General features: G+C 40.0%; 1 protein-coding gene across 1 annotated transcript in view; it reads left to right on the plus strand.

Annotated features, from left to right (window-relative positions):
- wdfy1 (WD repeat and FYVE domain containing 1) overlaps window positions 1-7712 on the plus strand; it is a 22248-nt gene extending 14536 nt beyond the window's left edge. Inside the window, exons 9-12 of the mRNA XM_058413682.1 lie at window positions 3589-3690; window positions 5793-5923; window positions 6020-6128; window positions 6298-7712. Coding sequence (XP_058269665.1) covers window positions 3589-3690; window positions 5793-5923; window positions 6020-6128; window positions 6298-6351 — 396 coding nt within the window. The 3' untranslated portion in view covers window positions 6352-7712. The remainder of the gene's footprint in view (window positions 1-3588; window positions 3691-5792; window positions 5924-6019; window positions 6129-6297) is intronic.
- Window positions 7713-16987: the final 9275 nt, after the last annotated feature.

Here is a 16987-nt window from a genome sequence, read left to right on the forward strand (position 1 = left end):
TCGCTACAGACCTCCAAACTTCATGTGGCCTTCAGATTAGCTCAAGAACAGTGCGCAGAGAGCTTCATGGAATGAAGCCGAGCAGCTGCATCCAAGCCATACATCACCAAGTGCAATGCAAAGCGTCAGATGCAGTGGTGTAAAGCACGCCGCCACTGGACTCTAGAGCAGTGGAGACGCGTTCTCTGGAGTGACGAATCGCGCTTCTCCATCTGGCAATCTGATGGACGAGTCTGGGTTTGGCGGTTGCCAGGAGAACGGTACTTGTCTGACTGCATTGTGCCAAGTGTAAAGTTTGGTGGAGGGGGGATTATGGTGTGGGGTTGTTTTTCAGGAGCTGGGCTTGGCCCCTTAGTTCCAGTGAAAGGAACTCTGAATGCTTCAGCATACCAAGACATTTTGGACAATTCCATGCTCCCAACTTTGTGGGAACAGTTTGGAGCTGGCCCCTTCCTCTTCCAACATGACTGTGCACCAGTGACCAAAGCAAGGTCCATAAAGACATGGATGACAGAGTCTGGTGTGGATGAACTTGACTGGCCTGCACAGAGTCCTGACCTCAACCCGATAGAACACCTTTGGGATGAATTAGAGCGGAGACTGAGAGCCAGGCCTTCTCGTCCAACATCAGTGTGTGACCTCACAAATGCGCTTCTGGAAGAATGGTCAAAAATTCCCATAAACACACTCCTAAACCTTGTGGACAGCCTTCCCAGAAGAGTTGAAGCTGTTATAGCAGCAAAGGGTGGACCGACGTCATATTGAACCCTATGGATTAGGAATGGGATGTCACTTAAGTTCATATGCGAGTCAAGGCAGGTGAGCGAATACTTTTGGCAATATAGTGTATGTGAGAGGGAGTCAGTGGTTCATAAGATCATTTAGAATGTGTAAGTAAATGATTATTAAACAATTTAAATGTACATTTGTACATCTAATTATTTAGATGCACTGTTACTGAGTGTTAATAAATGCTTTATAAACACGTATTCCTAATATAAATCATGATTAATTCAGCTAGTTAAAAAGTGTTTCCTGCTTGTTAGTTAACTATATTTGTGATCTCATCTAAAGCGAGGACTATCTATGTCTTGTAAAGCAATTGCAAAGGCGCTTTAAAGCTCAGTTATCTTCTCAACAGAAACAGGAAACAAACACAGCAAAGATTGATAGAGTACATGAAATATTTATTTAAAGACGCAGAAATGGAACTGAAAAACTTTACATTTGAAATAAAAATACAATAACTGTAAGGACTCGCCGGAGGCGAAAGATGTAGGATCCATCAGCAGCTTTATTAAATCCGAATTAGCAAACAAAGACGTGAGTCAGGAAACAGCGAATGTCAAAACCGGAAATCAAACACTAGGCAAACAAAACCGAAATCACAAAACAAGCTCAACAACATAGGAGAAACAGGTAATCCAAGGCTTGGTATGTCTAACAAGAACGATACTTCGCGTGGAATGCAGTGTGCTTGCTGCTAAAATAGCTGAAAATCTCGGAAGTGTTCTTCATAGGTGTTTCAGAATTCGGGAGAGGGCTCCTTCTGGTGCTCTGAAGTCAGAGGAGACATTACAATAACTCTGCAGTAAAATGAAATTAAACCTTAGCAATCTATTATAAAAATAAATTTCTGCAGTGTAAACATTGCTGAATAAAAATATACCACTGTCAACACTGGATCACAGATGTGCCAAAGTACAACAATAAATATATAAAATAATAAATGTTAAAGAACATCACTGCGTATCATGGATGAGTTTTGGTTCACTTTTGTTTTAGGGGCAGCAGCTTTCCAGAAGCCTTAAGGGCTGTGATCTTCTATAGCTGGATCCTCCTGAATTGCAGCAGCACATTGTGTGGTAAATGCTTAAAGTCTTATTTGACTGCTGTGGTTTTTAGGCAGTTCCTGATACTTGATACTTGGCACAGTGAAAAACAGCTCTGTGATTGGAGTATTGACTACCACTTTGACTACCACTTTGAAAGCAACTGACATGATCCCTCTTCTATTGAAGTGGTGAAGATTTTTTTTTTGTTTTGGACCACCACTTGCTGTGGGTTTTGACCACCTCAGTTACACCCAGACAATATCAGTACAGTCCAACATTAAATGCTTAAATTAAGCCCATGAATAAGTCATATGCACTTTCTTGGCTGTGAATTCTTATGTTTGTTTGTTTGTTTGTTTGTTTATCGACCGAGTTGTGCAAATATTAATATTTGATAACTTTATTTAACAAAGAATATTTCTAATAGGGATCATTGATATAGTTTGCTGTACCTTCTACCGGGAACTAATTGGGAGCTTATGAAACTATGATTTAATGCATAAAATTAGCATTCTATTTTCTCTGACATGTCTTCGCTTCAATATCCTTTGACTTCTACCCATACTTTTTCCCTTATGCCTTCCTTTGCGTACTCTTCTTCTTTCTGTCCCCCTGTAATGAGGATGTCTTAGAGGAGGAGTCAGACATTGTATCAGTGGATGACTCATCTGCGCTGTCTTTAGAGGAATTTGAAGGCAATGAAGTTGCCTGCATGGAACCTGTGTCCCCTCTTTAAAATAGCTTTTAAAATAGATACAAATACATATATAAGACCCACAGCTATCAGCACATGGCACATAGGGACACAAAGCTAAACTCACATAATAAGGTCACTGTACTGTAATTTTAATACATGTTGTCTGTAGGGAGACTTACCTGATGCCATTTGCTCTTTTAAATAGTCTCTCTCCTTGGTCAGCTCATCAATCTTCTCCTTTTGCCACTTTACTCTGAGCTTACCCATCTCCAACTCATGGGATTTTCTTTTCTCAGCTAGCTGTGCCGTGGCCATGGACACACCTGGTTGGAAGTAATTGTACATTATTCAATGGATTTAGAACGTTCCGGTAACTTTACTATTGTCTAACAAACTCTCATCCCGCCTCCCCCCTGTATATTACACAAAGAGTGTAGGGAAATGGCATTACAAAAGTCCCCTGTTGACAACTAGGCTTCTGCATGCCTGAGGATGCATACAGTACACTGTGTCACAGTGCTTCCACAATTAAATTTTTGCAATTAAATGTGCAAAATATTTTATATGATTTTATATGATGTTTATTTTTGCATTAAAGTTTTACAGTTCCATTTCTGCATCTTTAAGTAAATATTTCTATGTACTGTATCACTCTGCTGTGTTTGTTTCCTGTTTCTGTTGAGAAGACTTTAAATCTCCTTTGCAATTGCTTTACAAGGCATAGATAGTCCTGCTTTAGATGAGCTCACAAAAATAAATAACTAACAAGAAGTAAATGCTTTTGCTGAATTAACAGTACATCTAAATAATTAGATGTATAAATGTACATAAAAATTGTTTAATAATCATTTACTTACACATTCCAAATGATCTTATGAACCACTGACACCCCCTCAATAACTGGTTTATATAAGATTTAATACTTATATTAAAAAGTATTAAGTATTTACTCATGCTTAACTAATGCTCAGTAGTGTGTTGTTATAAAACATTATCCTTCTAACTAATGAATTGGTTTTGATAGTATTTTGCTCTTCTCTCTCACTCTGCACACAGGCTCCACAGTGGTTGGATAGCGACTCATGTCAGAAGTGTGAACAGCCGTTTTTTTGGAACATTAAGCAAATGTGGGACACTAAGACCCTTGGTCTCCGACAAGTATGTTGCTAAGAGTACTATTGCTAAGAATGAATGCACATAATGATCCCCATGTTTTAGTTTTTGAAAAAGCTTTTTTGTGTTTTGACCAATATTTTATCAAAAGTAAATATTTATTTGCAATATTTCCTGTCTAGAGGAAGCCCTTTTAGTTTCACATAAATTGTGTAATACTGATTTCACCCTACCATTTGTTTGTGAGTAAGGCTCATTTTGTTCAGTGTGAAGGAGACTGAGAAACTGTTCTGATCATTCTTTTAACATTTTATTCTGTTGTAAGTTTCTGTGCAAACATTTCTGGAGCTCAACATATGTAGATAGCTCATGTTTTTTTGTTTACTGGTTGAATGTGCTACAAGGTTTTAAACATACAGTATCTCACAAAAGTGAGTACATCCCTGACACTTTTGTAAATATTTTATTATATCTTTTCATGTGACAACACTGAAGAAATGCCACTCTGTTCCAATGTACAGTAGTGAGTGTCCAGCCTGTATAACAGTGTAAATTTGCTGTCCCCTCAAAATAACTCAACACACAGCCATTAATGTCTAAACCGTTGGCAACAAAAGTGACTACACCCCTAAGTGGAAATGTCCAAATTGGGCCCAATTAGCCATTTACCCTCCCCGGTGTCATGTGACTCGTTAGTGTCTCAGGTGTGAATGGGGAGTAGGTGTGTTAAGTTTGGTGTTATCGCTCTCACACTCTCTCATACTGGTCACTAGAAGTTCAACGTGGCACCTCATGGCAAAGAACTCTCTGAGGATCTGAAAAAAAGAATTGTTGCTCTGCATAAAGATGGCCTAGGCTATAAGAAGATTGCCAAGACCCTGAAACTGAGCTGTAGCACGGTGGGCAAGACCATACAGCGGTTTTACAGGACAGGTTCCACTCAGAACAGGCCTCACCATGGTCCACCAAAGAAGTTGAGTGCATGTGCTCAGTGTCATATCCGGAGGTCGTCTTTGGGAAATAGATGTATGAGTGCTGCCAGCAGTGCTGCAGAGATTGAAGGGGTGGGTGGTCAGCCGGTCAGTGCTCAGACCATACGCCGCACACTGCATCAAATTGGTCTGCATGGCTGTCATCCCAGAAGGAAACCTCTACTAAAGATGATGCACAAGAAAGCCCACATAGTTTGCTGAAGACAAGCAGACTAAGGACATGGATTACTGGAACCATGTCCTGTGGTTCGATGAGACCAAGATAAACTTATTTGGTTAAGATGGTGTTAAGTGTGTGTGGTGGCAACCAGGTGAGGAGTACAAAGACAAGTGTGTCTTGCCTGCAGTCAAGCATGGTGGTGGGAGTGTCATGGTCTGGGCCTGCATGAGTGCTGCCGGCACTGGGGAGCTACAGTTCATTGACGGAACCATGAATGCCAACATGTACTGTGACATACTGAAGCAGAGCATGATCCCCTCCCTTCGGAGACTGGGCCACAGGGCAGTATTCCAACATGATAACGGCCCCAAACACACCTCCAATATGACCACTGCCTTGCTAAAGAAGCTGAGGTAAAGGTGATGGACTGGCCAAGCATGTCTCCAGACCTAAACCCTATTGAGCATCTGTGGGGCCTCCTCAAACGGAAGGTGGGGGAGCGCAAGGTCTCTAACATCCACCAGCTCTGTGATGTCATCATGGAGGAGTGGAAGAGGACTCCAGTGGCAACCTGTGAAGCTCTGGTGAACTCCATGCCCAAGAAGGTTAAGGCAGTGCTGGAAAATAATGGTGGCCCCACAAAATATTGACACTTTGGGCCCAATTTGGACATCTCCACTTAGGGGTGTAGTCACTTTTGTTGCCAACGGTTTAGACATTAATGGCTGTGTGTTGAGTTATTTTGAGGGGACAGCAAATTTACACTGTTATACAGGCTGGACACTCACTACTGTACATTGGAGCAGAGTGGCATTTCTTCAGTGTTGTCACATGAAAAGATATAATAAAATATTTACAAAAATGTGAGGGGTGTACTCACTTTTGTGAGACACTGTATACTGGAAAAACAAGCACTGACATGGTAATGTGGCACTAACTGTCTTCAAGCATAGATGTTTTTGGGTGTGGCATGATCTCGTACTTCTTTGTTGTAGCACCATTGCAGGAAATGTGGGAAGGCAGTTTGTGGGAAGTGTAGCTCTAAACATTCAACCTACCCCATCATGGGATTTGAGTTCCAGGTGCGAATGTGTGATGACTGCTACAACACAATCAAAGAGGAAGAGTAAGTATTCAAAAGTCATTACCACCACTATTTCATCCCATACATACACCCCATCATGTTTCAAACACCTCTTGGGGTGTGTGTGTGTGTTTGCAGTCGAGTGCCTATGGCTATGTTCCATGAAGGGAAGCACAACATATCTCATATGGACATTGACAGTTCTAGAGGCCTGATGGTCACCTGCGGGAGTGACCGTATTGTTAAGGTAGCGACTATACTTTTGTATTTTTATATATTGTTATTTATATTTGGGTTATTTATATTAGGCTGGGGTTGTAGCGGTCTGTAGCTTGCATCAGGAGCCTCACACAGCATAATATACTGCAGAATAAATAAATATTGGCCCAACTTTATCTGATTTGTTATTTCCACAGATATGGGATATGATCCAGCTGGTTGGCTATAACATTTCAACAGGCTCTCACTGAGTAATAGAAGCACTTAGAAGGCCCATTACAGGAGCTCGTCAAGTATGAATCCACAAACCCTGCCCTGTAGTTATATTTCTGTATGTCTGTGTTATTCTAGTCATTTTTGTCATCAGTGTTGTCTGAATTGTGCTTATTCCTCTCTCTCTGTGTGTGCGCGTGTGTGCGTGTGCGCGTGTGTGCGCGCGTGTGTGTGCGGAGCCCTTGTCCAAGCATGTTGATTCTCTCTCTTTCTCTCTCTCTCTCCCTCCCTCCTCCTCCTTGCCTTATTATACTCAGGTGAAGAAGTTCTATTTATAATAGTTCTATTCAGACTCTAAAAATAGAGACCGATAAAGTGGTTTCATTGCAGTTCGTACTATGTTGCCACAGAAAGTTAAGCAAAAAATGCAAGGCACGACTCATCTTAAGATTAAGTTAAGATTGAGTTAAGATTGCTGAAAAACTTAACTCTTAAATGTAAGATTTATCTGAAAGGTTGATCATTCAACAGAGAGCTCTCTGTTATAAAACAATTGTTTTTATTGAGATCAGGTAGGTGATAATATCAGTTGAGGAGGACTGGTGCATAGTTGGTATTCCAATTTATTTAAAAGGTCTTCAGTAGAAATGAGGTCAGGTCAAGTTATTCAAGGATTTTTTTTTTTCTTCTAAATGTTGTGTGCTAAAATGCCAGGAGCAGTTTCAGATGTTCGCAATCAGTCTGTCTGGCACAACCAACCATACCATGATCAAAGTCTGATCTCACACTTTTCTTCATTCTGCTGTTGACATTTATTTTAGCTCGTGACCTGTATCTACATGATGTTATGCATTTTGATTCTGCCACATGATTGGATGATAATTGTATGAATGATATGCAGGTGCTACTAACAAGTGCCCAGTGTATATATAATACAGCCTGCCTCTCTCTCTCTCTCTCTCTCTCTCTCTCACTCACATACTTTTTGCTTATTGCCCTCTCTTTAACTGAACTTTTTTTTTCTGTAAAAATGTCCTTGAGAAAGCTGTATCTGTTATGCTTTATATATGGGCTATTTGATAAAGCATTTTACTAACCCAACCATCATAGACCATTTTGAACATAGGACATTTTGATATTTTCTGGTCATATTAAAGAAAGGCATTATTTAATGTAACTGAATTTATGTGGACTCGGTCACACTGATGACACTTGGATGTTTTGTAAACTCTAGAAAAGGATGCAGTCATTTCAAGAAGTTTGCAATGACCTTAGTACAGTATCAAAATTGAAATTGTTTGTGTTGCAGGATAAAGATTTTGGAGTGCAATTGTCAGAAAAAAAAGCTCTGTCTTCATAAACTGTTCTTGTATATTAAACACTAATTGATCAGCTTTGATCTTTGACTCAGTTTATGTTCAACATTCTGCAGATTAGTTTTAAATAGTGTGTTATATATATATATATATATATATATATATATATATATATATATATATATATATATATATATATATATATATATATATATAAAAATAGTGTGTGTATATATGTATGTATATATATGTATATGTATACAGTAATACCTTGACTTACGAGTTTAATTCGTTCTGTGACCGAGCTCGTATATCAAATTAAATTTCTCCATTAAAATGAATTGAAATGCTATTAATCCGTTCCAGCCCCCAAAAACCACACCAATTTTTTTTGTGTTTTTTAAATAAGAAAAATGTACTTTATACATAACAAATAATGTACAAAAAAATAATAATACATAATAAAAGAGAATGTGAAGAAATAAACTGGTTTTATTAAGTGTATTTACGTTGAAGATCAGAGGAAGATGCTGTTGGAGGTGGGAGGAGATTGGTGGAGGAGGGTGGCGGAGTTTTTCATTTCGTGCTCTATCGCTTAACGTACTCGCTACACACTTAATGCTACAATTAATTGCTAAATTTAACTTACACACTATGCTACACTTTATCGCTAAACTTAATTGCTACTTTTTTTTTTTTCTTCCACTTCACTTAATCATCTTCTTCACTGACTTTTGCCTTTTTCTCCACACTTTCCTCGCTTTCACTTGCAGGGCGTTTCAATAAAAACCTGTCCAGGGAGGTTTGTTTCTTCCTCCCTTTCAAAATGTTTGGAAAATGAGTGAGGAAGTGTCGTTACACAGCGCCAATGCACGACCTGGAGAGATAACTACGTGTCTGACCGCTCGCTGGGCTACCAAGTGACGGGTGGAGTAGGCTCGCTCGCTTGTCACTCAGATCTCGGCTCGTATCTTAAAGCAAAAAATCGACCAAGCGACGGCTCGTATCTCGGAAAACTTGTAAGTTGAGTCACTCGTAAGTCAAGGTTTCACTGTGTATATATAACCTACTTCTTCTTTGGGCTTTTCCCTTCAGGGGTGGCCACAGTGAATCATCTCTCTCCACCTATCCCTGTCTTCTGCATCCTCAACACTTGCACCCACTAGCTTCATATCCTCATTTATTCCATCCATATACCTCCTCTTTGGCCTTCCTCTTTTCCTCCTGCCTGGCAGCTCCATGTCCAACATTCTCCTGCCAATATACTCACTCTCTCCTCTGAGCATGTCCAAACCATCTTAATCTATCCTCCCTAACTTTGCCCCCCAAACGTCCAACATGAGACTGTCCCTCTGATGTACTTGTTCCTAATCCTGTCCAACCGTGTCCCTCCCAAAGAGAACCTCAACATCTTCAGCTCTGCTACCTCCAGCTCTGATTCCTGCCTATATATATATTGTGGAAAAATATTTCGGTTCACACGAGAAAGGTTCACTATCTATCACTACTCTGTTAACACTTTGTAATTATCTGACTCCTAACTCCACATTGACCCGACAGCTCAGCTTGTGGAAGACTCTAACTAAAGAATTCATGCAGACTGGATGACTGCAGATACAAGGTTTTATTTGCAATCAGCGTTGATGCAAGTATTGAGGTGCTCACGCATGAACATCCCAACAACCTCTAAAATGGCATCTCCAAGCACAGTCTTTTTATTCATTTTCCTTCTCTCTCCAAATGTAACATGTCACCAGCTCCCTGCTGAGAAAGTCCCACCTATTTTTCTTTTGAAACAGCTCATTTGAACACAGAGGACAGCATGGGTAAGTTCCCAGGTCCACGGCTCCATCATTTGTCACTTAATTTTAATTATCATAAGTTTCCCACCAAATTTTGTACTATCTGTTCTCTCATGTATCCTTTTCAGCACATTCAACCCTAGATCTCTCTCCTGGAACCATCATTGTCCTTCAAGGCGCCCTATTTGCGCTCAGGGATGAGCTTTATTCTCCTTGAGGTGTCAACACACCATTGACTTGGCAAGATGTCTTTGGGCATGGCTCCAACCCTGGCTGCTCCAATTTTTGATATTTCTGTCCAAAATGTTCCTACTGCTGAAAAGGCCTGTCAAACTGATATCACCAATACAGCTACTCGCTCTTCTCAGGCCGTGCAGACTGTATTCAAGGCTAACAAACACACCCAGGCCTCTCGGGCCTGGTTATTTTACACAAGTTCAAACAAGAATCCATTCATATACACTATAAACTATAAAATTATTTCCCACAAGAGATATATATATCTATATATATATATATCTATCTATCTATATATATCTATCTATCTATATCTATCTATCTATATATCTATATATATCTATATATATCTATATATATCTCACAAAAGTGAGTACACCCCTCACATTTTTGTAAATATTTTATTATATCTTTTCATGTGACAACACTGAAGAAATGCCACTCTGCTCCAATGTACAGTAGTGAGTGTCCAGCCTGTATAACAGTGTAAATTTGCTGTCCCCTCAAAATAACTCAACACACAGTCATTAATGTCTAAACCGTTGGCAACAAAAGTGACTACACCCCTAAGTGGAAATGTCCAAATTGGGCCCAAAGTGTCAATATTTTGTGTGGCCACCATTATTTTCCAGCACTGCCTTAACCCTCTTGGGCATGGAGTTCACCAGAGCTTCACAGGTTGCCACTGGAGTCCTCTTCCACTCCTCCAAGAGGACATCACAGAGCTAGTGGATGTTAGAGCTCCCCCACCTTCCTTTTGAGGAGGCCCCACAGATGCTCAATAAGGTTTAGGTCTGGAGACATGCTTGGCCAGTCCATCACCAAGGCAGTGGTCATCTTGGAGGTGTGTTTGGGGTTATCATCATGTTGGAATACTGCCCTGTGGCCCAGTCTCTAAAGGCGTCATCTTTAGTAGAGGCTTCCTTCTGGGACGACAGCCATGCAGACCAATTTGATGCAGTGTGCGGCGTATGGTCTGAGCACTGACCGGCTGACCCCCCACCCCTCTGACAGGCTGACTCCCCACCCCTTCAATCTCTGCAGCACTGCTGGCAGCACTCATACGTCTATTTCCCAAAGACAACCTCCGGATATGACACTGAGCACATGCACTCAACTTCTTTGGTGGACCATGGCGTCCTGTTCTGAGTGGAACCTGTCCTGTAAAACCGCTGTATGGTCTTGCCCACCGTGCTGCAGCTCAGTTTCAGGGTCTTCTATCTTCTTATAGCCTAGGCCATCTTTATGTAGAGAAACAATTCTTTTTTTCAGATCCTCAGAGAGTTCTTTGCCATGAGGTGCCACGTTGAACTTCCAGTGACCAGTATGAGAGAGTGTGAGAGCGATAACACCAAATTTAACACACCTGCTCCCCATTCACACCTGAGACACTAACGAGTCACATGACACCGGGGAGGGTAAATGGCTAATTGGGCCCAATTTGGACATTTCCACTTAGGGGTGTAGTCACTTTTGTTGCCAACGGTTTAGACATTAATGGCTGTGTGTTGAGTTATTTTGAGGGGACAGCAAATTTACACTGTTATACAGGCTGGACACTCACTACTGTACATTGGAACAGAGTGGCATTTCTTCAGTGTTGTCACATGAAAAGATATAATAAAATATTTACAAAAATATGAGGGTTGTACTCACTTATGTGAGATACTGTATATACACTACTCAAAGAAAGTTAAGGATATTGGGCTTTCGGGTGAAATTTCAGGATGCACCTAAAATGCACTATAACCTTTACAGGTGAACTTAATTTGACCTTCTCTACACTTTTGAATGCACATGTCCAACTGTTCAGTGTTTCAGTACTTTTTGCAGAACTTGCTGTTCTCTAACAAGGTGCTTAATGGCAAAATTCACAACTGGTGTTTGATCCATGAATCCACCAATAAATTTTCTGGTTCAATTAGAATTGGTATTTAAACAGTCCTCTTCATCATGCTGTTCATATTTTGACATCATGAGACCAAGACCACACCTAACAATTGATCAACAGAACCTCACCATTGTGAGGCTTCAAACAGGATGTTCTCAGAGGGAAGTGGCCACTGAGCTTAGAGTGTCAGAGTGTCATCAGCAGGTTGCAACAGAGATACAGAGAGACTGGAAGAGTCACAGAAAGGCATAGAAGTGGACGTCCTTTGGCCACATCCCACGTTGATGACCATTTCATTGTGAACAGTGCGGCACCCATGAACCGAAACCAAATAAAAATCTAAAGGCTATTAAGGTGAGGTTGTTGAAGACAGTTTCATGTCACAGTACAGTTGGGCAACCATGTCTCACCCTCACTCACCCTCAGCACTGGAGCCCCCCAGGGCTGTGTTCTGAGCCCCCTGCTGTACTCTCTGTACACCTATGACTGTTTGGCCACTTCTAGCTCCAAAAACATCATTAAGTTTGCAGACGATACTGTGGTGGAGGGCCTGATCTCCAACAACGACGAGACGGCCTACCTAGAGGAGGTTAGAAACCTGAAATTATGGTGCCAGGTCAACAATCTCCTCCTGAACATCAGCAAGACTAAGGAGCTGATAGTGGACTTCAGCACCAAGCAGGAGAGAAATTACCAGCCCCTCACTATCAACTGGTCCCCAGTGGAGAGAGTGGACAGTTTCCTGTACCTAGGTGTTTACATCACGCAGGACCTGTCATGTCAACACCCTGCTGAAGAAGGCCCAGCAGCGTCTTTATCATCTTAGACGCCTAAAGGACTTTAAACTGCCCTCAAAGATGCTAAAGACATTCTACACCTGCATCATTGAGAGCATCCTGACAAGAAGTATCTCAGCCTGGTTTGGAAACAGCACCAAACAGGACAGGCAAGCTCTCCAGAGGGTGGTGCAATCAGCCGAGCGTACCATTCGCACCGAGCTTCCCAATCAGTGTCGTATAGTGAGCCTCAAGGAGTTTTACCAGTCTGTGTAGTTTGAATTTTATTGTACTGTTGAATGTTTGTGCAATAGCTGGAGTAACATTAGCCTTTGTTTGGAATGAACCTCACCTCTTTTTAGCTGATGAAGCTTCAGCTTTAGCTCTATCAAACCCCTCATTATCCCTAATGTGTTGTCTTTTAAGGGGTTACCCCTCAGATTAGTTTTAGTTAGAGTTTAAGTGGTAGTACAAAATTTACTAATTGCAGTTCTGTTTGGTTGTTGCTGTATAATTGTTTTTATCGTCTGCTGCCTATTATTGGCTGATACATCGGTGCATTCCATACACACACACATGTAAATAAGTATTTAGACCCTTTATTCAGAACACCATTATCTGCAGATACAGCTGGGTAAGTCTTTTCAAAGCCATTCCAGCATCTTGACTTTGGGGAGTTGTCCTGCTGAAAGGTGAACCTTCCTCAGACCGCATGTTTATGTTGCATTTTGGAGCAGGCTTAATTCATTAAGGACATCTTTGTATTTAGCTCCTTTCCCAGTCCCTGCAAACTCTTTTCTAGATCTCAACACAAGTTGACCACAGAGGTTTACAAACCTCTACATGGCTTGGATTTTGAGATTTTGGTTGGAAACTTGAATGCCTCTCTAGAACATGAATTTACCACAGGCTCGAGGCAAGTAGTAGAAATATGAAGCAAGCTGCACCTCAGCTGAATTTGGAGTGCCTTATGGTCTGAATGCTTAGTAGTACATTAATTATATCAATACTAAGTAATACATTTCCAAAGGTCTTTTAGCTATGTTATTATTGATTATTTTTGTGTTGATTAATGACAATGTATGTTATCCATTTCAAAATAAATATATCATACACACAGTAAAATCAGCAGTGTTAATCAAGCAGTGTTATTCTTAATCTTTACTCTTAAGGAGTTAACTCAACAACAAATAGTGAAAGATACTCCTAGTATCTTTGCAACTTGACATGTTAGTGCTAGTATAAGTAGGTGTTTGAAATTCAACCTGTTGGTAAGGAGTGACGATTGGATGCTGCCTCTCCACAAGCCTCTGATGGCCAATCAAATCAGTCTGTCTTCATCCATTAACTCCAGTGACTCACAGGATACAGTCATTAGTGAAGAAAGCTTCTCCAGCAAACGGACGAGGCTAGATGTTGAAGCTAAAAAGGTGGGTATCAAATTTTAAGTACTTTTACTTTTTAGGGGGGGAAAGGGGAAAATTTTTTATTTTTAAAAATTAATATGAATTTGATATTTTTGATTTTGATTATTTATGAGACTTATGATTTTTAGGACTGATTTATATATAGTTTTTATTTTATTTAGTGACCTCTCTTCTATAATACTTCTGTTGCATCTGATCCCACCTTCTGCCCAAGGCCAGAAAATACCAGGAAAGGTGGCTCTCAAGTAGAGAAACACGTTGTTGTCTTCAAGAAGGTTTGTTTTGTTTTTTTTCTTTTATTTATTTTTCTGTTTTATATTTAACATATCCGTGATGGATCTCTTCAATCTCTTCCGTGATGGATCTCTTCAATTTGCTTGGTTTTCTCAGAGTGGAGCAAACATTGAGGAGCATCTTCAAGAAATCACAGCTATTGCTCAGCCCTACATCCTGGCCATGAGACCTCAGATGAATCCAGTTCACCAGTACTTCATCGTTTTTTTTATCAGCATGTCATTCCATGCAAGTCAATCTCTTCTCTTGGTGCCTTTGACGAGCTGTTTAAGGCACACTTTGTTTTTGGCACCTCTTAGAACATTATGCTACACAACATGTACACTTTCATTCAGACCACTGTGTACAACATAGATGTTGCCAACGTGAAAGAGAGTCCTCATGTTGCTGAGGTTAGAGCAGGGCTGCTTAGCTGGGTGCCTTAAGTTTGTCTGCCCTCATGAAGTGTTTTGTTTGTCAGTTGTCAGTTATATGGTACAAAATTGTTTCTTAGGCACTTCAGATTAGTTCATGGTTTTGTTCCTAGAAAGAATTTTCACCTTAAATGTATAGAGGCAGGGTGTAGTTCTGTGTTTGGTACTTTTTCAGGTTTTAGAAAACATTTGAATACAAAACATACTGAGCAAAGTGACCAGAATTTTGACACCATTGACAACCGTGAGGCAGAGGACAAATTAGTACTGAAACATTTGATCAGATTGTCAGTGTTGGAGAGGTGGCCACAAGATCTGTATTGTTAATGTCAAATAAGTGCACTTTGGATATGTGTGCGTCTGCTGTTGCACAACTAAACATTGCTGGGTTAAGTCAGTCTGCTATAAGTGGTTTTGTTTCATCTATGGAGGAAATAGTTTTTGAGATTCACATTCAGGCCCAGGATGCAGCTTTGCTCTGTCTGTCTCCACATGACATTACTACTAAAAGGAAAATAGAAAGTTCAATTCAACATTTTGAAAATCCACTTACTTTGTTAAATTCAGAAGCTAAACGAAAGAGACTTTTTACAGAGAAATGGGGAACTGTTGAACCAATCGAAATAGTGCTTGGCACAAGCACTAAAGTCTGCATCTTACGGATTTGTTTAAACCCAGGCATGTTCCAAAGGAAGGTGTTTATGTTGACTTAAGTGATGCGGCACATTTTAATCGTAATCCTTTATTTTGTACAGAAAAATATGCCTTACAAATTCAGTTATTTTAGGATGATTTTGAGACCGCTAGTCCATTAGGTTCCAAAAAAGGTGTACACAAATTGGGTGCTATCTATTTTACAGTAAGGAATTCCCCCCCATTTTTAACTCCTCAATGGATAATATTCATTTATGTGCCTTCTTTCATGCACAGGATATTAAATGGTAATGGTTTTAATTCTATAATCGAGCCTCTAGTATATGATCTAAAAGTGCTTGAGATTGAGGGGGTTAAGAATCAAGTAACTGGAAGTTGTGTTAGGGGTACACTTGTTCAAGTCACAGGGGATAGCCTTGGCCCACACAGCTTATTATGTTTTCTGGGGTCATTTGGGGCTCAATATTGCTGTTGTGTCTGTATTTGAGAAAGATCGCTTTCAGTTTGTGTTTTCTGAAGATAACCCCGAGGTTGTACTAAGAACAACTGAGATGCATGCTCTGCACTGTAAAATTTTACAAGATGACTCTACACTACCTCATGTTTATAGCATCAAACAGCTTTTAGAAGGAGTCACTCAGCTATAGGTAAAGCTTGTTCTGCTGTACATTCAGCATAATTTTCTGAGTGCTGATGATCTTGCTGGTAGAATACATGCTTTTGATTATGGTTACAATCAGCAGAGGAACCATCCTCCAGTGGTCAAATTGCTTGGTGGAACGATTTGGGATTTGGCCATCCAATCTTGGTGCTTGTTGCGCAACATGCCTCTGTTATTTGGTGATTTAGTGCAGAGAGATGAAAAACACTGATATCTTTTGCTTTTACTTCTGCAGATTGTTAACATCGTATTTTCACCAGTCCTAACAGAAGGCATGACCATTTATCTTAAACATATCACCAGCTATTTAAAAAATTATTTCCTGAAAAAAATCTGTTTCCAGAGCATCACATAATGATACATTACCCACAGTGTATAAGACAAATTGGACCAATTCTGCACATGTGGTGTATGTGTTATGAAGCTAAACACAAATTCTTTAAAACACAATTAAAAAGCTTCAAAAACATCACCAAAACACTAGCCAAAAAGCACCAGAGTTGTATGGCAATGCACTGGGAGTCTTTTAGCCAGTACAGATTGACTCTTGGTCCAGGGAAGATGGTAGAACTCAGTGGACCTAAAGGTGGTATGGACATGGCTTCCAGACTAGGAGTAGAAATATCAGAACTTGTTTATTCTGTAAAGTGGATCAAACGTTATGGCACAGAGTATCGCCCTGACTTTATTATCTGTACAGAAGTAGCATGTGAGATGCCAGTGTTTTGTAAGATCAAGGCTATTGCTGTGAAAGATGAAAATGTACCGTTATGTGGAACACTGATGGAAACACTCTGTTTTGATGACCATTACCATGCATTTACAGTCAGGCTGCATCCAGATAAAGTTTTAAAGGTAGTGAATGTTAATGAGCTGTGTTATTTCAAACCATTTGATGTTCAAATGAAATTTTGTACCACAGATTTTGCACTGCATATAGTGCCCTATTGCCATTTTATATGCAGATGTGATGTTTTTTGTGCATGTGTTTGTGTTTAGGCCTGACAGTGTTTTAATAAATGTTTTAAATGGTACGTTAATGAAGTTGTTTTCAGAGAAAAGTAGTTATACCATGGAGTGAAACAGTGACACTGGAGTTATTTGATCAGCATTTTAACCTATTGCAACACCAAATTGGTTTTAAAATTATACTCACTGAGTGGGATTTTTTCACTAATAAAAATGAAAATAAACTCTACAAAA

This window comes from Hemibagrus wyckioides, linkage group LG17 (genome assembly GCF_019097595.1).
Source record: "Hemibagrus wyckioides isolate EC202008001 linkage group LG17, SWU_Hwy_1.0, whole genome shotgun sequence".
In the NCBI taxonomy this organism is placed as follows: domain Eukaryota; kingdom Metazoa; phylum Chordata; class Actinopteri; order Siluriformes; family Bagridae; genus Hemibagrus; species Hemibagrus wyckioides.